The 23,344-nt window shown below is 36.4% G+C and overlaps 2 protein-coding genes across 2 annotated transcripts in view; one reads left to right on the top strand and one right to left on the bottom strand.

Moving 5' to 3' along the window:
• Positions 1-23,344, bottom strand: part of FGF12 (fibroblast growth factor 12) — a 544,642-nt gene that overhangs the window by 356,427 nt on the left and 164,871 nt on the right. The window lies entirely within an intron of this gene.
• On the top strand, positions 12,268-14,553 carry LOC308653039 (eukaryotic translation initiation factor 5). Its single transcript, XM_081301340.1, has one exon. The coding sequence runs from the start codon at positions 12,648-12,650 to the stop codon at positions 13,938-13,940; it is 1,293 nt and encodes a 430-aa protein (XP_081157466.1). The 5' UTR covers positions 12,268-12,647; the 3' UTR covers positions 13,941-14,553.

The following is a 23,344-nucleotide window of genomic DNA, read 5'->3' as shown; positions in this document are numbered from 1 at the left end:
TTTTTTTTTGCAGTGGCAGAGCAGCAAGGGCTATATTTACAGCACAAAGTGGACCACTGTTACATTTCCCCACTGTCAATTTCTACATTCCATTTCTATGGAAAAATGGGTGATGACATCTCCAAGCTGCTTCCTGTTGAAAGGGAGCAAAGTTTGGGGAAGTAACCAAAAGTCCTTATTCTCCATTAGATGGGGCAGGGACAGTTAAGGGTATTCAGCATCAGAGCAGTTTAGTGATCCACAGTGGCAGATGACAGGTGACTGACAAGGCATACATAGGGCAGGGATCATGCTAAGACAATAATAAATGAGACAGCAAAGCATTACTTTTTTGTAAACAATTCATCAACCAGTCTGAAAACTATGAAGACAATAACTCATAATTGTATAAGTGAAAAACAGATCAAGTTTATCAATGCAGGAGGTTAGGAAGATTTGTAGATCTACAGGATCAGGCTCAAATTAACTCAGGACAAACTTGCAAATCCAGAGTCCTCTGAAAACATTATCATTAAGCACTCCCACACAACAATCCTTCCTTTATAGCCTCCAGCTTTACTTACTTTTGATAGGGCTGACACTACTGTACATCTAAAGTTACATTTAAAAAATTGTTGTATTTACTTTTAAATATCCATGTAGGACTGTGATTAGGTTATACTCTCCTGCCAAGTGTTTAGGACCAAGTTGGCCAAACTGACTTTATGAATAGTTTATTGTGAGAAAGATGAAGTTAATTAATCTATGATATCTATGAATTTCAAGGAAAAAAACATTTGAACATCAAAATTCATTATGAAAATAAGGGAACAATTCTAAATGGGTGTACCCAGCCCTCTCCTCCATCGCCTGAATATTTTTCTGACCCTAGAATACTCACACATTCTTTAAGACCCACCACAGAAGCCACAATCATCTCCCTGGGACCATTCCTGATGTCTCTCCACCTCTACCCAAATAAGTCCCAATTTCCTCTAAGCTCCCATAGTTTACTAAATTTCCTCCATCACAGGTTTATTACCACATACATCTTCCCACCAATAGGTCATGATCCCTTTTTCCTACAAATTTTGATATTGGTGTACTTATCTATCATTTTTGTATATTTTAGTACCCAGAACATATAATAAATAATTTACTTATGAAATGCTAAGTATTGATGAGATGAATTAAATGTGGGCCATTTTATGGCTTTTCTTTTTGGGGAAAATATTTGCACCTCTACACTAAATTTAAAAATGTTAACTACAAAGAATTTAGAGTGAGCATATGAGCTCCGTAGTAGATATAATTTACCTTTGAATATGCAAAAAGAAATCAGATTCACTCATAATGGGAGATAGAAATTATATACACAATGACATCATTTCTCAATTATTCAGATTCCAAGGATAAAATTATTTGATGACTTAGTCGAGTAGAGAGAATATAAAGAAAATGGGAACTCTCATATATTCTTGGTAAGAGTAAACACTGATAGCTTTATGGGTGGCAATTTTTCTCTATCTTTCACAATTTAAAATGTAATTTCTCTCTTTAGAAATTCTTTATCTTAGCTATTAACTTCAGTATGGTTGCATAAACACACAACACAACACAAGATGGTCACATAGCATGGTGAAAATACTATTTATACTAGCTGTACCAATCCATAAACAGGGAACTAATTAAATTTGGGATAAAGGAATTAAATGCAATTTTAAAATAATGCAGTAATTGAGTGTATTGAGATGAACAGATCTATGAAGATTATTAAAAAATTTAACAAGCTTATAAAAGAATATATCTAGTATGCTGCAATTTGTGTAACAAAGAAAAAAAGACTGCATATTTTTATTTCTGTGCACTCATGGACTCTGTGAAAGGGCACACAAGAAACTAGCATTAGGTGTGGTCATTGGAAGAAGGGTTAGGAAGCAGAACACAGCAGAGAGGAGACTTACTCATGATTGCATTTCATTATGCATTTTTAAAACTTTGTACCATGTACACATATTATCTCTTCCAAATAAATAACATTAAAACAAAATTACATGTATAAACTTTTCTTTGATTAAGGAAGTTTTTATTACTAAAAATATAATTCCAGAAATTAAATATAAAATTAAAATATAAATTAAAATTTAAGATTAAAATATAAAATTCCAGAAAGTGAAGGAGATACACAAGACCTGGAAAAATTATTTCTGATTTGCTAACAGGATATAGTCTTGATGCCCTGAGAGTCAGAAGACTTAAGTGAGAATCGTGCCTTCTCAGGGCCTGACAATAAAGTGTTAGTACTGAAAAGAGCTCAGTTTTGATGAGCTTTATCCTCTACTGTGAAGAAATACGTGAGCAGAAGAAAATTCTGAAGTGCCACAACTCTGATTTTATTTTTAAATTATACACTCATTTTAGTTGCCACCTCATGATTGAAATCAGCTGCATTTGATTCTCTAATGTCCTTGTGAATTTCCAATAATCTTGAGGATTAAAGATACAAAGACAACTAATAAATACTCCCTTCATGTCCAATGACCTCAGCTAGTTCCTTTGAACTTTCACATTATCCAAACTCTTTAAATAAAATTCTTATCAAATGTTACAGTGCGAAGTCCACCTGTCAAGTGGATGGAAATGTGTGAATATTATTGTAAGCTCAGAAGAGGGAGCCATTCTGTTTGCCCAGGAGACATGTACAGCATGGAAAACCACACAGCAACCCAAGGTGTTTTTCCAAACTGCAGGTAAAAAAAAAAAAAAATTTATTTATGGAATAACTTCACTTAGGGTTTCAGGAGATAAAATTTCAGCATAGGTCAAACCAGGCTAGGCATTTATTATTTAGATCATCCTTGAACAGACAAGAAGGCAAAGAGGGAGCAGTGATTTCTCCTGACCTCACATATCTCCAAGGGGCAGAGCTGCAGCTCCATGACTCAGGACACGCACATTCAGTGCAATATTCTTAAAAGGCACCATGCTCCTGCCCTCTGGTTTTGATAGCATTCAAATCAAACTCATTTGACAATATGCATAGAAATGAATTTAGGATTTTTTTTCCTTTCTCTGGAAATAGAATTTTCTCTGCAAATTGTCTGCTTTCCAAAAGCAAAGGGCAGTCAATCATTTAATGACTCAGAGAAGCCAGTAATTACTGCCTGTTTAGTAATCTGCGAGGTTTTATTAATGCTGGAAAGGAGAACGGAAGACTGTCCTAACTTATGTCTGGGGCAAACTCTCATAATGTTGAACTTTAACTGTCATAAGTGGTTGTGGATCCATGGTCAGGGTAGTGGGGAGGGTGAGAAAAAGAGCTAACTGGAAATGTTGATTAGAGCCATTTTGAATGCTTATTGAAAATGTGGTAATTTGGAGAAAGAAGAGTTTGCCCTGTTTCAAGAGGCTTGTTACACATTCAATTATATTTACAAATATATGTATGCATGTACAAATCTGTGTGCCTGTGTAAAACACAAGTTAAGGCTAAGAATGCAACTTTATGTACCAAATAAGAGAGTGTCGTACAATTTTCTTTTTCTTTTGGTACTGGGGATTGAACCCAGAGGTATTTTACCACTGAGCCATCCCCAGACCTTTTAATTTTATTATTTTAAACAAATTTTGAGACAGGGTCTCACTAAGTTGCTTAAGGCTTCACTAAATTGCTGTGGTTGACCTTGAACTTGCAATCCTCCTGATTCAGCCTCCTGAGTCCGGGTTTACAGGTGTGCTCCACCATGCCCGGCTCTCATGCACAATTTTTGAAGCCTTTTCTTGATATTCTTTTCCCTTTCTTTCCTCCTCCTCTTCCTCCTACCTTTCTTCCCTCCCACAAACATTTTTTAAAAAAATAGGAACCTACATGTACTTTCTCCACTTTAGCACTTTTTGTTTTTTTCTAAACTTGTTGAATGCTGTCATTTGCCCACACAATCCCATCTTTTACATAAAACCATCATAAATTAGGCTATTCCAGATTGAATGGACACATTTTGTCCTAATGATACGAAAAAACAGTGATTATATGTTTTAAAATTTCTGATTCCTATTTCATGAAATTCTTCCTTGATAACCTCAGAGACACTACTTCTTTCATTTTATTATCATAGTTTTCTCTCTGCCTATCCTCTATGTGTTACTATTTTCCAAGGTTGTAACTTCTAATCTTTTCAGTCTCTTTACTTTTCTTGGGCACCCTCTTACATGTTAAATTTAATTAACTATTTGTGACTTCAGGGTCTGGGTGTACTGACCAGATCTATCCATAAAGTTATCATATATATCCAGGCTTCCCTAGGAATCTCCACGTAAATGTTCCCTTGGTACATCCATACAGCATTTTTACATCTAGACACATCTATTTCCCATAAATTTGGTGAGCTCCATATCTTAGTAAATGATGTAGAAATTGCGAAATTGCCAAATTCAAAACCCTGTGAGCTATCTTAGACTCTTCTTGCTAATTCATCTCCAAATGTCATAGAATTAGAGATACAGTTTCCTTACCATCTCAAACATCTGTACCTTCATTATTTTTTTTTCAGATTCTCACTACTTCTTGCCTATTAAATACAGCATCTTTATAAGGAGTAGTCCACCTGCCTTCAGTTTAGCCTCCAAACTACAAATAATCAACCCAAAACTCAAATTCCTGAAGAACTTTTTTTCTTCAAAAACTTTTCATACCATTCAAGGAGAAGGTGGTGATCTAAGTTCAATATGTAAGATCTCTGATGATTTTGCTTGCCTTCTTTTATCTCAATATGTGAATTTAACTCCATTTATATCCTTGAGTCATGCTGCTTCATGTTCATGCCTATGTACCTTTGCATATGTTGTGCTGCTTGCCTGAAACATCCTGCCATCTTTCTTCCTCTAGTTAGTACACATCCATTCTGCAAAATCTGGGTGCAGTGTCACCCCACCCAGAAACTTCCCCTAACTAGGTTACACACCCTTTCTTGGGAATATTTCTTAGCATAGGACTTTCACACAATAATCTCCCATTTGTTTTATTTCTGGCCTTTAGGTCTGATATAGCAATCAAGGAACTAAAGTACTAGTTGAAAATTCAATCAAATAATCATATAAACTAATGTACAATTGCAATTAGGACAGGTGCAAGAAAAGAGAAATTATTGCTTCTGTGGAGGGGGTAAGGATATTGACTGAGCTGGAAGAGTCAGAGAAAGACGTGAAGCTTTTCATATTAGAGACTGTATCACAGTTTTATATACACTTCCTCACCTCAAATGAGCATGGGTACACACAAACATGCACACACACCTACACACAAACTTTTGTTCTCTTTCACAGCAAATCTGAGGTTTATTCATAATGAAATACTACAATCACCAACTTTCCCCATAAAGAGATCCTACTCAAAACATAACAAAAGGTTAATAAATATCTGTTGAATTGAACTAGAAATTTCACCTAAAGTTGCACAATAGTTATGTAATTGTTTCCTTCAAGATTGAGCTAAGCATACAATTCATAAGAAGATAGGGCTTTCATCAAATTTATGATAAACTTACATTTTGGTTACATACAAAAGTAGTATGTATACACATTCTTTCCTCAAAAAACCTAGAATATATTTTCACATATTATCAAAATTAGGGAGAACATGAAAGGAGCAAAGATAATCTCAAGTTAAGAGAATAGCAGCCTTTGGAATCTTATACTGAACTGGTCTAACAAAATGCCTCTGGAAGACCAACAGACAAAGACCTGGAAGTTAATTTTGAAAGGTCTCATACTTTCAGACTTTGCAATTGTTTCCTTTTCAAACTTTATACGTTATCAAGTAATGAAAATGGAAGGACTAGAATATCTGTTTTCCAGATCTCATGCAAGAACACAGTAAATATACAAAGCACCAAGATAATTCTTGTAGAAGCCAGTATTAAAAAAACCATCTAGGGGAGGGGATGGGGGAAAGGAAGGATAATAGAATGAAACACACATTATTATTGCTGTGTGTATATACGTGACTGCATGACCAATGTGATTCTGCAACCTGTGCACTCAAAAAAATGAGAAATTATATCCCATCTGATTTTAAAAAAATCATCTAAAGGCCTGGGGTTGTGGCTCAGTGGTAAAGCACTCGCTTAGCATGTGCGAGGTGCTGGGCTTGAATCTCAGCACTACATAATAAATAAATAACTAGATAAACAAACAAACAAATAGATAAGTGACTAAATAAATAAAGGTATTGTGTCCAACCAGAACTTAAAAAAAAAAAACACCATTTACAGCATCCTGGACTTGTATAAATATTCCATTGGGATTCAAATGTTATATATTTTTTTTGAGATCTGTGTTTTCTTTTGATCCATTTTCTCACACTCCGTAAAGCTTAGTGGTTAAAGCTTGTGCTTTCATACTGCACTGGACATGGGTTTACTTCTCAACTCTGATGCTTGCTAGACGACTTCACTTTTCCAAGCCTCAGTTTTTCTTGTTCACATGATGGAGTGTACAATAATAACTATTGAACAGAATTAATCAAGATAGAATACCTTAATAAAATGCCTGCAAATAGTAGGAGGTCCTCAGTAAGTAGTCGTCATGATAATTGTGGTGGTGGTGAGATTTATTTATTGACATTTATAATGTTCAGGAAACTCTCTTATTAATGATCCTTTTCATTCTTGCACATATATATTCAACAAAAGCCACATCAATCGTGTGTTATTTGAGACTATTTTCATAACTTCTCTCCTACATCTAAAAAATAATAACTAAAAGCCATTTGTCTGTGGGAAGAATCTAAGCAAATTGGATTTGGGGAAGTTTTTGAAGATTTTTGCTTCATCAAAATTCTATTAGAAGTATAAATACTAATGGATTTGAGGTTTGTTTGGGGGGTTATAAAAATGTTCTGGAATTAGATAATGGTCTTGTTTTCATAGCCTGATCAATATACTAAAAACCACTGAACTGTACACTTCAAAAGGGTATTTTTGTTAAATGAATTATATATCAATTATTTTAAAAAATCTTTAGGAAAAGTCATTAGACCGAGTAAGGATATTTTTGACCATAAATTTTATTTGTAAATCAGTACACTTTATATATTTATCTATATATACTTATATAAAACATAACTGAAATAAATGTATACACATATGGTGATGACTGCTGCCTATGGGAAGGCAGAGAGGAGCTGTCAGAATGCACATCTGGACTCCTTTTTCCTGGGCTTCACCTTTGCTCCACCAACCCTGGCACAATGACTTTGTGCAAGTCACTTAACCCCTCTAGGCATCTGTTTCTACCTGTATAAAATGTGAATAGTAATACATCAGAGAGCACTTTACTGGGCTGATGTCTGTGAAACGAAGGCACAGCACCTGTAGAAGTCTAAAAAACTCAATAGATATCAATATTATCAATTCTTAACCCTCAATTTTTGTGTTGTGAACTTTTAGATTATTAATGTTAAATATTTTAGAACCAGAAATAAATATTTAAATAACACTATTATAAGTATTTCACTATTATAAGTATTTAAGAATGTTGGGCTGGGGAGGTAGCTTAGTGGTGGATAACTTGCCTACCATGCATATGGTTTGGTACTCAAGTACCATAGTGGGTGAGGGGAAGAATGTCAAACACTCAACTATTCAAAATATAACTACTGAGTACTTCATCAAAAAATACTTCTTTCATGGCTTAATATAAGTGCTTCATCCTTTGACTCTAGTGAGAACTGTAGAATACTTATAAACATGTTATTACTATTCTCAGTCTTTCTGAAGTCAAATACAATTTTTTTTTCAGAAAATCCATAAGCCATGAATTGGACAGAACATTCTGATTCCCTGAAGAGACCTTTGGGGATTGCAATTTCTAGGAAGAAGATTTAGTAATGTCACTAAAGTGGCTACAAAGTACTTTTTAAAAAGAATATATCAGTCTACGGCCATACCACCCTGAACGCGCCCGATCTCGTCTGATCTCAGAAGAATATATCAATTCACAGTTTATATGTGCCTACCTCTGCTTCCAGTCCTTCAAGTGCCATTTTAAAAAATTAAAATAAAATTCATTTTTACTTCTGGGGTACCACCACAGTTAATACTAGCTTGGGGAAAGTAAGTTAGTTATGTAGACAGTCTAAGAATGCAAAAGTGAGATTGGTCCATTTCTGAAGTCTACTTTCTATTTTTCAAAGTTTTGATGCCTGTTTTTAAACTCCAACTTTAAAGAATTATTCTGAGTAACATCCATACACCACAAAAACAACATCTTTATTTTTCCACATAATTTTCTTATTCTAATCAGAATCAAATTATCTTGATTTTGCCTTTAGGTATCTTTAGAAAGGGCATGTGAACAAATATGAAACAAATTACTATTTTTTGTATGTTTTTTTGTTTGTTCTTCCAGAAAGCAATTCTTGCATTTTAAAAGCAAAGTCATTTGGGGACAACTAACTGGCCATATTAATATGCTGTGACTCTTAGAAAGCTGGAAACACTCTGATATTGCTTTCTCTAACCCAATTTCCCCCCACACACCTTCACCAGGATACAAATGATGGACGTAAATATCTACTTTCCAAAGGCATTTCATCTGCCATCATAATTATATTCAAATGAAAATACCACAGCTTTCATAATTGGGCAAAGAATTTTTAAATAACGTGTGCTCAGGAATACCAATCAATTTTGATAAAGTATTTTTGAATAGCTGATAATGTTTCTTTACAGTCTAATATCAAATTTCCAACATCCATAACTTGGCATTCAAAAACCAGCACAGTCTTCGTCTAGTTTTTTGGTAGTGGATTCTATAATATGCTCATAGTTACTACTCATGATTACTTCATAGCCACAAGCCATTATCTGAAATAGTTGAGGCTAGGTATGTTTCTTAATTCTCAATTTTTTAATATTCTTTATATTATTTATTTTTTATTTTTACTTTTGGTGCCAGGGATTGAACCCAGGGGTGCTTAACCACTGAGCCATATGCCCAGGCCTTTTCCTTTTTTTTTTTTTTTTTTTTTGAGACAGGGCCTCAGTAGGTTGCTGAGGCTAACTTTGAACTTGAAATCCTCCTGCCTCAGCCTGTGAATGGCTAGGATTACAGGTGTGCACCACCAAGCCCAGCTTTAAGGTGACTTTTTTTAAGTAATAACAATAAATGTATAAAGTATTATAAAATTCCTGTATGTGGCATGATTCATGCAATTTCTGCAGTAATATTCACAAATATTCTCATAAGTGGCATAACTGAAGCTTATCATAATGCTCCTATCAATTTGGGTCAGGTTGTGCCCCTAAGGAAGTTTGGCTCAAACTTAAAGGGAGAAAATTATTTTCAGAGATTCTTGGAGTAAGAAAGTACATGTAATAGACTGTAAGGCTGTACTTGCTTCACTTGTACACAGACTTTGAACTTTTGGGCATTTGTTCATTTTCTTTCTTTAGCCAAGAAGTTTCTCTGTGTCTCTTCTACTCTGTCAAATTTCTCACTGGCCAGCCCAAATGTTAACTCTTTTTTTATACAGCCACAATTCAGAAGCACCTGTCCTTTGTTGCTCTCAGCAGGAGCACGTCTCCCTTTCCACTAGAAATTCCTTAAGCTGCAGCTCTGTGCCTAATTTGCTGACTCTTGGCAGTAGTTTTTCATCCAAAGAATCAGTGAGTGGAAGGATTCAAGCCTGCTGAGAACATTAATATTGACCAGACAAATCCAAATCATTCTGTTCATCCATAGCTCTATTGATCTTTATAAATGTGGACATTCACAAGATGACAATTTTGGGGTGTTTTTAACCTAGTTATACTTAGGGACTATCTTTTCTGGTCAAATACTTGTTAGTGATTCTAAGAAAAAATATAAATAATATTGTCAGTAGCTTTCCTTCCAGTTGGAAGCTAGGAGTAGACTGAGAGGTTAGGTTAATGCAGTGCTCAGAAAATATGAGTTAAAAAATTAATGTTCTCATATCATGCTTTCTCATATTACATTCTGCTTTTTTGTACTTTTACCATTTCTACATGTAAGTGTTAGGGTGTTTGATGGATTAGAAACTTGTCTTCTTGTTCTGCATTAAGAGTTGCTAATGTATTTATATATGAATAAATTATAATAATCGTGGATAATGATAAATCATTTTTATATCAAAGAGATGAGGTGAATGAAAGAACTGATTTTTCTGATATTCGATATCTGTTAATATTTCTCCAATAAAAATACAACCCTATTATGTTAAGTTTAGATGGATACACATAGTTCATTTGAGCTAAGGCCTAAATTTTACGCTGTTTAAAATACGATTTCTATTTACATAATTTAGTTGAATGTCATATGAAATTATATTTCTGACTTCTTTTATAAGAAAATCATTATTAGTGTATTTTTAAAAACAAGCAAGGAATGAATAAGATGGTTTCTATGAGTAATAACAGAAATAGTATATAAGGCATGTTTTGGCTATGGGGGGATTAAAAAGAACCCTAAGTGATTCCCAGAAAACAAAAATCCACCATAATAAGCCCAATATGAGTTTTCAGTATTTAGCCTTCATTATTCTTCATATTAAATATTTATTCCAATATAGTACTGAATAACACCTGTCTGCCATCTATCCGTTCAATCACCTGTCTATCCATAAAGGAAAAAACTCAAACTCAACTTATTCTTAGGGAGATGGTGCAATTCAGGGAGAAGAGGTCCTTTTTTGCTCAGTAGAGCACCTTGGTGGGTAAAGAAATTCACACAGGAGGCCGCCCCTGACCTGCGGTGGGCTCCCCAAAGCCGGTGACACAGCTGCAAAAAAAAAAAAAAAAAGTTTCCGAGAGACAAACAGCTATGACTCAGCACTAATCCATCCGGCTGAAACAACTGGTCAGCCCTTCTCATTCTACGGAGGTAAATGCCTACCGAGCCTTCATAGGTAGTGGCCACAGGTTTGAAACGGGGCTTGGGAGAGACAGTAAGGACCCACCCATTGCATTGGTCGCCCGGCAAAGGGAAACGAACTGTTGCCATTTGCAAGAGATACCACCATGGCAGAGAACTGACGTCATCAGACTGCGGCGGAGGAGATAACTTCATTGAAACCTGCGGCTACAGTGACTTCTTCCATTCCCTTCTAATACCTTTCCTCCCAAGCATCTAATACATTTATAGGAGTAAACAGTAACTCAGCAGTCAAACAGAACAAGAGGTAACATGAGCAGCTTCAAAAAGCAAGGAAGAAAAGGAGTACAAACAATGCAGGACAGCCTAAATATTCAGGAGGAACTAGAGTCATCAGAAAAATGGTCATATAAAGAACTCAAGGAACACCTTAGACAGATGGAATGGAACCTTAAAGAGGACACAAGACAGCAAATTCAAGCAGCAAAAGAACACATTGAGAATGAATTACATAAACAGATAAAAGAAGAAGTTAAGCATCTTTATCAGGAGATAGAGATTATAAAAAATAATCAAACAATAATTCTAGAAATGAAGGAAATGATAAACCAAATTAAAAACTCAATTGAGAGTATCACTAACAGAGTGGAGCAAGTAGAAGCCAGAACGTCAGATAATGAAGACAAAATATATCATCTTGAAAACAGTCTAGCCAACTCAGAAAGGCTGGTAAAAAATCACGAGAAAAATATCCAAGAGTTATGGGATAACATAAAAAAACCAAACTTACGAGTCATCGGGATAGAAGAAGGTACAGAGATTCAAACCAAGGGAATGAGTAACCTGCTGAATGAAATAATTACAGAAAACTTTCCAGAAATAAAAAAGGAAACAGATATACAAATTAAAGATGCATACAGGACACCGAGCACACAAAATCACAGTAGACCAACGCCAAGACACATTGTTATGAAGATATCCAATATACAGAACAAAGAGAAAATATTAAAAGCTACAAGAAAAAGGAGACAGATTACATTCAGGGGTAAACCAATAAGGTTAACAACGGATTTTTCATCACAGACACTGAAAGCAAGAAGGTCATGGAACAACGTATTTCAAACACTGAAAGACAATGGATGCCAACCAAGAATTCTGTATCCACCAAAATTAAGCTTCAGGTATGACAATGAAATAAAAATCTTTCATGATAAACAAAAGTTAAAAAAATTTGCAGCGAGAGCGAGAACATTGCAGAGGTGAGTCTATAGGGGGTGGCGCCCCGCGCCCCTGCCCAGCGCTCCCGCCCTTCCACCCGCGGGCCGCCGGCGGGGCAGGCGTCGCCCAGCCGCCCGCGGCTCACAGCCGTGTCCCTGCCAGGTCGCCAGGGTCGGTGCTGCCGGTGTGGACGTGGACGTCGCTGGGACAGCCCTTCCCGCTGCTCAGTGGCAGCACCTGCCCGGCCGCCCTCCTCCGCCCGCCCCGCCGCTCCGGACCCGGTTACCAGCGCCTCTTCCTCCCAGTCCCGGGCGAGCCGTGTTGGGTTTATGTCTTTATTTGACGAAAACGAGCTGTTGCGCAGCCATTGGTACCTGTATTGGGGAAACATAGCGTACAAGCAAGGAGCTTATAGCCTCAGGGGCGAAAATTTTTTCATGTCAGAGACCGAGAACTCTTGCAGTCGTTTATGTCATCCCTTCTTCTCCAGACAAGAAGATACTAAAAAGTTGCAATCAAAGATCTCTTCATCTTATTGATAAAGCCACTAATAAGCCAAAATGTCTGTCAACGTCAACCACAGCGTGTCAGACCAGTTCTATCGCTACAAGATGCCCCGTCTGATTGCCAAGGTTGAGGGCAAAGGAAATGGAATCAAGACAGTTATAGTCAACATGGTTGACCTTGCAAAGGCGCTTAATCGGCCTCCAACGTATCCCACCAAATATTTTGGTTGTGAGCTGGGAGCACAGACCCAGTTTGATGTTAAGAATGACCGTTACATTGTCAATGGATCTCAGGAGGCAAATAAGCTGCAAGACATGTTGGATGGATTCATTAAAAAATTTGTTCTCTGTCCTGAGTGTGAGAATCCTGAAATGGAACTGCATGTCAATCCAAAGAAGCAAACAATAGGTAATTCTTGCAAAGCCTGTGGCTACCAAGGCATGCTTGACACACATCATAAACTCTGCACATTTATTCTCAAAAACCCACCTGAGAATAGTGACAGTGGTACAGGAAAGAAAGAAAAGGAAAAGAAAAATAGAAAGGGCAAAGACAAGGAAAATGGCTCTGTATCCAGCAGTGAGACACCACCACCACCACCACAAAATGAAATCAGTCCTCCTCCACATGCTGTGGAAGAAGAGGAGGATGATGATTGGGGAGAGGATACAACCGAGGAAGCTCAGAGGCGTAGAATGGATGAAATTAGTGACCACGCAAAAGTTCTGACACTCAGTGATGATTTGGAAAGAACTGTGGAAGAGCGTGTCAATATCCTGTTTGATTTTGTTAAGAAAAAGAAAGAAGAGGGTATCATTGACTCATCAGACAAAGAAATTATCGCAGAAGCAGAAAGGCTGGATGTAAAAGCCATGGGCCCTCTTGTTCTAACTGAAGTTCTTTTTAATGAGAAAATTAGAGAACAGATTAAGAAATACAGGCGCCATTTCTTAAGATTTTGTCACAATAACAAAAAAGCTCAACGGTACCTTCTTCATGGTTTGGAGTGTGTGGTGGCAATGCATCAAGCTCAGCTCCTCTCTAAGAGTCCACATATCTTGAAGGAAATGTATGACGCAGACCTTTTAGAAGAGGAAGTCACCATCAGCTGGTCGGAAAAGGCCTCTAAGAAATATGTATCAAAAGAACTTGCCAAAGAGATTCGTGTCAAAGCAGAACCATTTATAAAGTGGTTGAAGGAAGCAGAGGAAGAATCTTCTGGTGGTGAAGAAGAAGATGAAGATGAGAACATTGAGGTGGTGTACTCAAAGACTGCCAGTGTACCGAAAGTTGAAACTGTGAAGTCTGACAACAAGGATGATGACATTGATATTGACGCCATTTAAAAGAATGGATGCAACCTAGCTTAACAGTGTAATGCTGCAAATTTTTCTCCATAATCAGCCAGAAGTGCAACATGTAGGTGAAAAAGCTAAAATGGCTTAAACATCATGCTAAACTTTAATACTAAAAATCTATTACTGTGAGTGGTCTGTAATTAGCCCAATGAGACATCTAGGAAGTCCATACACACATCAGTGAGCAGATGTAGTTTGCTTATTTATAGCATGTTTCTTTTGGAAAAACTAGTGGTGGACACTTTTGGATCACATTTATACAGTTATAAAAATAAAGATTTGATTTTGGTCATTCTTCAGATTTTGGGCTCTGAATGACTTAGCTAAAGTAATTGGCTCCTTTTAAAAAGTGGTGCCATCATTTAACCTGACATGTTCCTTGGAGCCTGGTAGATTTTGTTAGGTGCTGAGACCATTCAGGGGTTTTCAGCAGAATGTAAATAAACTTGTTTGTAATGATCTTACTGCGCTATTAAATCTAGTACTTTTGAATTTTTTTAGTCCCTCAAATTGGCATCTGGTAATTTTTTTGTGCTGAGGTAGACTGATAATCAAATGACAGTGCAACATCTTGTTGAGAAATAAAAATAACCTGAGTGTCCTATAAAAAAAAAAATTGCGCCAGAAAACCAGCATTGCAAAGCATTTTGAGCAAAACACTACACGAGGAAGAAATGAAAAACAATAACCAAAACCATCAGTAGGAAGTGCCTCGGTAAAGACAGAGGGCAAGGGGAAAGATAATCATGGAGAAACAAACTAAATTCTTTAAAAAAAGGATAAATAATCAAACATGGATGGAAGTACAAACCATATATCAATAGTAACTCTGAATGTTAATGGCTTAAACTCTCCAATAAAGCGACATAGGCTGGTATCATGGATTAAAAAAACAAATCCAACAATATGCTGCCTCCAGGAGACACATCTGATTGGAAAAGACATACACAGGCTGAAGGTGAAAGGATGGGAAAAAATATACCATGCACACGGTCCTCGTAAGCAAGCAGGGGTGGCCATTCTCATATCAAATAAAATCGACTTCAAGACTAAGTTAATCAAAAGGGATAAAGAAGGACATTATATACTGTTAAAAGGAACCATTCACCAACAAGACATAACAATTATCAATATTTATGCACCAAATAATGGTGCTGCGACATTCATAAAACAAATTCTCCTCAAGTTCAAGAATCAAATAGACCACAACACAATAATTATGGGTGACTTCAACACACCTCTCTCACCATTGGACAGATCCTCCAAACAAAAGTTGAATAAAGAAACTATAGAACTCAATATCACAATCAATAACCTAGACTTAACTGACATATATAGAATATATCAACCATCATCAAATGGATATACTTTTTTCTCAGCAGCACATGGATCCTTCTCAAAAATAGACCATATATTATGCCATAGGGCAACCCTCAGTAAATATAAAGGGGTGGAGATAACACCTTGCATTTTATCTGATCATAATGGAATGAAACTGGAAATCAATGATAAAAGAAGGAAGGAAAAATCCTACATCACATGGAAAATGAACAATATGTTACTGAATGATCAATGGGTTACAGAAGACATAAAGGAGGAAATCAAAAAATTCTTAGAGATAAATGAAAATACAGACACAACATATCAGAATCTATGGGACACAATGAAAGCAGTTTTAAGAGGAAAATTCATCGCCTGGTGGTCATTCCTCAAAAAAAGAAAAAACAAAAAATAAATGAGCTCACACTTCATGTCAAAGCCCTAGAAAAGGAAGAGCAAAACAACAGCAAATGTAGCAGAAGGCAAGAAATAATTAAAATCAGAGTGGAAATCAATGAAATTGAAACAAAAGAAACTATTGAAAAAATTAACAAAACTAAAAGTTGGTTCTTCAAAAAAATAAATAACATTGACAGACCTTTAGCCATGCTAACGAAGAGGAGAGAGAACTCAAATTACTAACATACGGGATGAAAAAGGCAATATCACAACAGACGCTACAGAAATACAGAAGACAATTAGAAATTATTTTGAAAACCTATATTCCAATAAAATAGAAGATAGTGAAGACATCGATAAATTTCTTAAGTCATATGATTTGCCCAGACTGAGTCAGGAGGATACACACAATTTGAACAGACCAATATCAATGGATGAAATTGAAGAAGCCATCAAAAGACTACCAACCAAGAAAAGCCCAGGACTGGATGGGTATACAGCGGAGTTTTACAAAACCTTTAAAGAAGAATTAATACCGATACTTTTCAAGTTATTTCAGGAAATAGAAAAAGAGGGAGCTCTTCCAAATTCATTCTATGAGGCCAACATCACCCTGATTCCGAAACCAGACAAAGACACCTCAAAGAAAGAAAACTACAGACCAATATCTCTAATGAACCTAGATGCAAAAATCCTCAATAAAATTCTGGCAAATCGAATACAAAAACACATCAAAAAAATTGTGCACCATGATCAAGTAGGATTCATCCCTGGGATGCAAGGATGGTTCAATATACAGAAATCAATAAATGTTATTCACCACATCAATAGACTTAAAGATAAGAACCATATGATCATCTTGTTAGATGCAGAGAAAGCATTCGACAAAGTACAGCATCCCTTTATGTTCAAAACATTAGAAAAACTAGGGATAACAGGAACTTACCTTGACATTGTAAAAGCTATCTATGCTAAGCCTCAGGCTAGCATCATTCTGAATGGACAAAAGTTAAAGGCATTCCCTCTAAAATCTGGAACAAGACAGGGATGCCCTCTATCACCACTTCTATTCAATATAGTTCTCGAAACACTGGCCAGAGCAATTAGACAGACGAAAGAAATTAAAGGCATAAAAATAGGAAAAGAAGAACTTAAATTATCACTATTTGCAGATGACATGATTCTATACCTAGAAAACCCAAAAGGGTCTACAAAGAAACTACTAGAACTAATAAATGAATTCAGCAACGTGGAAGGATATAAAATCAACACGCATAAATCAAAGGCATTTCTGTATATCAGTGACAAAACTTCTGAAACGGAAATGAGGAAAAACACTCCATTCACAATATCCTCCAAAAAAAATAAAATACTTGGGAATCAACCTAACAAAAGAGGTGAAAGATTTATACAATGAAAACTAAAGAACCCTAAAGAGAGAAGTAGAAGAAGATCTTAGAAGATGGAAAAATATACCCTGTTCATGGATAGGCAGAACTAACATCATCAAAATGGCGATATTACCAAAAGTTCTCTATAGGTTTAATGCAATGCCAATCAAAATCCCAACGGCATTTCTTGTAGAAATAGAGAAAGCAATCATGAAATTCATATGGAAAAATAAAAGACTCAGAATAGCAAAAGCAATTCTAAACAGGAAGTGTGAATCAGGCGGTATAGCGATACCAGATTTCAAACTATATTACAGAGCAATAGTGACAAAAACAGCATGGTACTGGTACCAAAACAGGCAGGTGGAGCAATGGTATAGAATAGAGGACACAGAGACTAATCCACAAAGTTACAACTATCTTATATTTGATAAAGGGGCTAAAAGCATGCAATGGAGGAAGGATAGCATCTTCAACAAATGGTGTTGGGAAAACTGGAAATCCATATGCAACAAAATGAAACTGAATCCCTTTCTCTCGCCATGCACAAAAGTTAACTCAAAATGGATCAAGGAACTTGATATCAAATCAGAGACTCTGTGTCTGATAGAAGCAAAAGTTGGCTCCGATCTACATATTGTGGGGTCGGGCTCCAAATTCCTTAATAGTACACCCATAGCACAAGAGTTAAAAACAAGAATCAACAAATGGGACTTACTCAAACTAAAAAGTTTTTTTCTCAGCAAGAGAAACAATAAGAGAGGTAAATAGGGAGCCTACATCCTGGGAACAAATCTTTACTCCTCACACTTCAGATAGAGCCCTAATATCCACAGTATACAAAGAACTCAAAAAATTATACAATAAGATAACAAATAACCCAATCAACAAATGGGCCAAGGACCTGAACAGACACTTCTCAGAGGAGGATATACAATCAATCAACAAGTACATGAAAAAATGCTCACCATCTCTAGCAGTCAGAGAAATGCAAATCAAAACCACCCTAAGATACCATCTCACTCCAGTAAGATTGGCAGCCACTATGAAGTCAAACAACAACAAGTGCTGGCGAGGATGTGGAGAAAAGGGTACACTTGTACATTGCTGGTGGGACTGCAAATTGGTGCGGCCAATTTGGAAAGCAGTTTGGAGATTCCTGGGAAAGCTGGGAATGGAACCACCATTTGACCCTGCTATTGCCCTTCTCGGACTATTCTCTGAAGACCTTAAAAGAGCATGCTACAGGGATACTGCTGAATCGATGTTCATAGCAGCACAATTCACAATAGCTAGACTGTGGAACCATCCCCGATGCCCTTCAGTAGATGAATGGATAAAAAAAATGTGACATCTATACACAATGGAGTACTATGCAGCAATAAAAAATGACAAAATCATAGAATTTTCAGGGAAATGGATGGCACTAGAGCAGATTATGCTTAGTGAAGCTAGCCAATCCCTAAAAAACAAATACCAAATGTCTTCTTTGATATAATGAGAGCAACTATGAACAGAGCAGGGAGGAAGAGCAGGAAGAAAAGATTAACATTAAACAGAGACATGAGATGTGAGGGAAAGGGAGAGAAAAGGGAAATTGCATGGAAATGAAGGGAGACCCTCATTGCTACACAAAATTACATATAAGAGGTTGTGAGGGCAATGGGAAAATAAACAAGGAGAGAAATGAATTACAGTAGATGGGGTAGAGAGAGAAGATGGGAGGGGAGGGGGGATAGTAGGGGATAGGAAAGGTAGCAGAATACAACAACTACTAATAGGGCATTATGTAAAATTGTGGATGTGTAACCGACGTGATTCTGCAATCTGCATTTGGGGTAAAATTGGGGGTTCATAACCCACTTCAATCTAATGTATGAAATATGATATGTCAAGAGCTTTGTAATGTTGTGAACAACCAATAAAAAAAATAAATAAATTCACACAGGAGCCAGAGAGAAATTTGTAGATAAGGCTGGGAAAAAATGGAATTAATATGCATAACACAACGAGAAGAATTTGGAGCTCCTGGGAGTCATCTGAAAGGAACAGTGGAAAACTAAGGAAATGATAAGAAGCTGGAGTCTGAGGTATAATAATGGCAAAGAGATATTTTATAGAACAAAGGTAGTCAGATAGTTGCTAAACTGAACTAGCTGGACAGAAGCAGAATTCAGAGCCAGGATGACCACAAAAATATAACTCTGCCTTGAAAATTTGTGTAGAACTTGGTGCTGGTTGGAGTCAGGGATATTGAACTCTCCAAAATTTACAGAACAAGGATTAGCCAATCTTATCTAAAATGAATTGGTACAGTGACTTTAGCTATATCTGAGATACATAAACAGTGCATGTACCAACTAACATGAAGCACATGTATCTGGAATTCATTATCCAATAACCCAAATATCTGCAATGTAGATAAAAATGTGGGAACAAAACGCAAGGAAGAAATAAAGAGGAGGAAAGATAGCTAAGTACACAAATATGCTCTTATAACCTTGTGACTTAAAAATTCATACATTTTGTTTGTAGGGTCATTGTCTGAGACCAGCTCCAACAGGGGGTCTCAGGAGGAGTCCGCGAAAGAGGGGTGGAGAAACAACACAGACACCAAAGTGAAGGTGTTGATCCCACTCTTTACTTGTGAAGTTGATCATATATACTTTTCATTTTGGCAGGCTCACAGTACTTTGTGGTTACAAAACAGGAATCATTATTCAAAGAAACAAAATATTACGTAGCTACAATTAGAATAGAAGAATGTATCTTGGCTTACGCATAAGCAAGCATTTGTACTTTCAGTTCGAGTTTTGTTTTGAGCTATTTCTGCTTAGTTAACTTTTAATAATAGTTACAAATGTCCCAAACTATTGGCCTATACCTTGACTGAATAAGTCAAGAAAGAATTTTCTTGACTTACTGACTGGAACCGGTGCCATGGTTACGGCAAGTAGTTGACTTGTTATTAATTTTAATCAAACAGGAGTAAGAGCACAAACCATTGTGCACAGGAACAAGAACAAGTTGCCCAGTACTAAGCACTAATCTGTCTTCTTAACATTAATTTTTCTTCTCTAGATTTTAATTTAATTTCTCAAAAACTTCCTTGACAGGAATACAGGGAGTTTTTCATCAGACATTAACAATTTACGCTCCACAGCTGAATCATTGCATTTAGAGGAAACAGATCCATTCTTTAGAAGTAGTTGCATTAATTGGGAAATTCATGTTTTTTCCTTCATACTTAATGGTCATAAGAGAAGTCACAACTATACTTATTAAAGGAATACAAAAACAAATCAGCTTATTCCCAGAAACATACTGCGCTCCTCCAGAGGATGGACGCCTTGCACCATCCACCTCAGTAGGGCCTTGCCATTGCCTGAGTCAGGGGAGGGGCGGGCGCAGCAAGTCATGTTAATTCCTGGCAGGACATTTATTTACATTTGTTAAAGATTCTATTTACATTTTTACATATTACCTTACATAGCTATTCACCACCCTCAACAGTTCAGAGGAGGGCTAGTGAACTACAACCCAAAGATCCATCCAATTTCCTGTTTTTGATTGGAACTCAAGCCATGCCCCTTCATTCACCTTTCAAAGTAGGACTGCAGAGGTTAGTGAGTATGCTGGAGGAGACCAGTTGGCCCACAAAACCTGACTAGTTTGGCCCTTAACAGGCTGTGCTTGCTGATCTTTTATCCAGAAATGGAAATAGAGATGGTTAAAAAAAAATGAGGTGAAAGAGTAATCAACCAACCAAACCAACAATATCACACCCTCCCCAGATCACAATGTGTGGTGCCTTTTTGTGTGTTTACAAGTCTTTGAGAGGGAGTTGTGTACTTTTATAGTGCAATACAGTTATTTATTAATAATGATCCTGAGAAATTCATAAACGTTGTCAAACATGGTCATCATTTTCTGAGACTTGAAAATTGCATTCAAAATTTATAAAGATTAAAATTGTTTTCATTTCTTATATTTTTATATTTTAGAAGATGCTTAATGCTGAAAGGAATCAGCTTTGATATCTGGAAAATCCATTCATGTAAATTGCTTCATGTTTTTTTTTTTTAATTTTACTAGAAATTTAACTGTCTCAGCATTAAAGGTCTCTAAAAGACTTTGAAGAGATCTCAAACATCTAGATGTCTCTCCACATGTTCAAGTTTTACAGGTTACTTTTCTTTCATGGAAGTAGGACATATTTTAATTGTATTAGCAGTGAAGTACTATACTTTAGAATTTATGACAGCTAGTTCTGAAGCCAGACTGCCCGAGCTCATATCTGGGTTTAATCACTTACTAGCTGTGTGATCTTGGGCACAAAATTGGGTACAATTGTGGGTATCGCATTAGCAGGCCTCTGCAGCCCCTTCTGACTGTGAGTCAGTGTGTCCAGGTAAGAACTAAGCATCTCTTTTAGAGTGATTACTATGACTTCCTGGTCAGACTTGGGTTTTCCTGTTCTTGGAAGTGGGGCTAGAGGGAAGTCCAGCCCCAAAGTAATCAAGACCACCTGTGATAAGCAGCAGTTTTAGTATAGTATACAATATTTCTGTGTCAACTACAGCTGCCTGAGAAATAAAATACTTTGGGACACCCCCTCAGATAGGTTCTAACATAATGCTTGCTCTCTGGACCCAACTTCTTGTGTATGAGCTCTACTTATCAAAATGAGTGTACGAATTCATGATGACAAACACATTTTCCTGGGTGCTGAATCCTAGGAGGCATTTACCACATGCATGTACAGGAAAAGTAGAGAGATAAGGGACACAGCTTCATCTGCAATGTTTGGAATAAGGATGCTCTACTTTTTCTTTTTTTGGTACCAGGGATTAAACCCAGGGCCACTTAACCATTGAGTCACATCCCCAGCTCATTTTATTTTTTTATTTTGAGACAGGGCCTCACTAAGTTGTTGAGGCTAGACTCAAACCTGTGATTCTCCTGCCTCAGCTTTCTGAGTTGCTGAGATTACAGGCATGCGCCACAATGCCCGGCTTCTCATATTTCTTTCATTAGAAATGGAGGAAAAGTTGTCACTTCTCTTAACTCTAAACTAGATTTGATTATCTAGCTGTAAATACTGCCTTAGGAAAACTTGCTAAATGAGAGACAGAGAGTGGCAGAGTAGCAAAGAACTTTCAAGTTTACTGACTCGGATTCAAATTCCTGTTCTGTCCTCTATTAGCTGTGTGGCTTTAAACAATTTACTTAACTTCTCTGAGTCTCAGCTGCTTCATCGAAGACTGGGTAGAAATACCTCATTACAGAGAATTGTGAGGAACTTATGAGATATTATACAAAGTGCCTCACACAACGCTAGACTTAGAATAGAAGCTAAATAAATTGTACTTGCCTTCATTAATATTTTAAATGGAAACCGCAGTGTTCTGAGCTTTTTAGGATCATTTGAGAAAAGAGGAATTTGAGATACATTCATAAATCCAGTAGAGGTTTAGAGTAGGCTGTAATTTTAGAATTTATATTTGTCATGTGAAATCACTACTTTTCAAAAGCACAGATATTATAACAGATAAAGATTATGCCAAAATTGCAATTGTTGAATAAGGACTTAGTTACAGCCATCTAGTTCAATTCTTATCTCCCTATACATAGACTATAAGCTATAAAGGCAAGAACTTCTCATTGACTAGTATATTTTTAAAGATCAGAACCATTTCTTTCCTATTGTGTATACTCAGTAAATCTATATTTATGAATGAATAAAAAAGTGCCTGGCATTTTCCACTCTGTACCTGAAAACCAAACTGTAAGGCAAGGAAAACTACCTAGACCAGAGCTCTGTCCCCACAAATAGTTTTTATCTGTCATAATATCCTTGTTTTGGAAAAGCACCCTAACCTCTCTTTGTTCTAATCATTTCACATATTCCAAGAAACAATGTGATGATTATTTTTTTCCATGAACCATATGTGTATTTCTCTCTAGAAAACAAACTGGAGTCTCTCTCCTTCCATCAGCTCAACAGTTATTTAGAGGAAAGCTGTCTCTAATTAGTCATGATTGTACTTCATAATAGGCTAACTAACATATTATGAAGGGATGTTATAACGGACAAACTTTGATGATATACCAATAATGGCTTATATTACAGGAAAATGGGTCACACAGAAATGATAATGTATTCTAAACAGCTTGGTGAATACAAAACAGAATCCAAAACTGATTGATGGGAAGTATTATCCAACTTTTAAGTTCTTCAGAATTTTTTTTTTAATCTAGGTTCATAATACCAGAACTTAT

This window comes from Spermophilus citellus (genome assembly GCF_964194105.1).
Source record: "Spermophilus citellus genome assembly, chromosome: 7".
In the NCBI taxonomy this organism is placed as follows: domain Eukaryota; kingdom Metazoa; phylum Chordata; class Mammalia; order Rodentia; family Sciuridae; genus Spermophilus; species Spermophilus citellus.
The sequence above is the reverse complement of the archived record's forward strand: the minus strand, read 5'-3'. Positions and strand labels throughout refer to the sequence as shown.

Excerpts from the sequence above, each read along its gene's own strand:
- LOC308653039 (XM_081301340.1), top strand. The coding sequence starts at position 12,648 with ATGTCTGTCAACGTCAACCACAGCGTGTCAGACCAGTTCTATCGCTAC.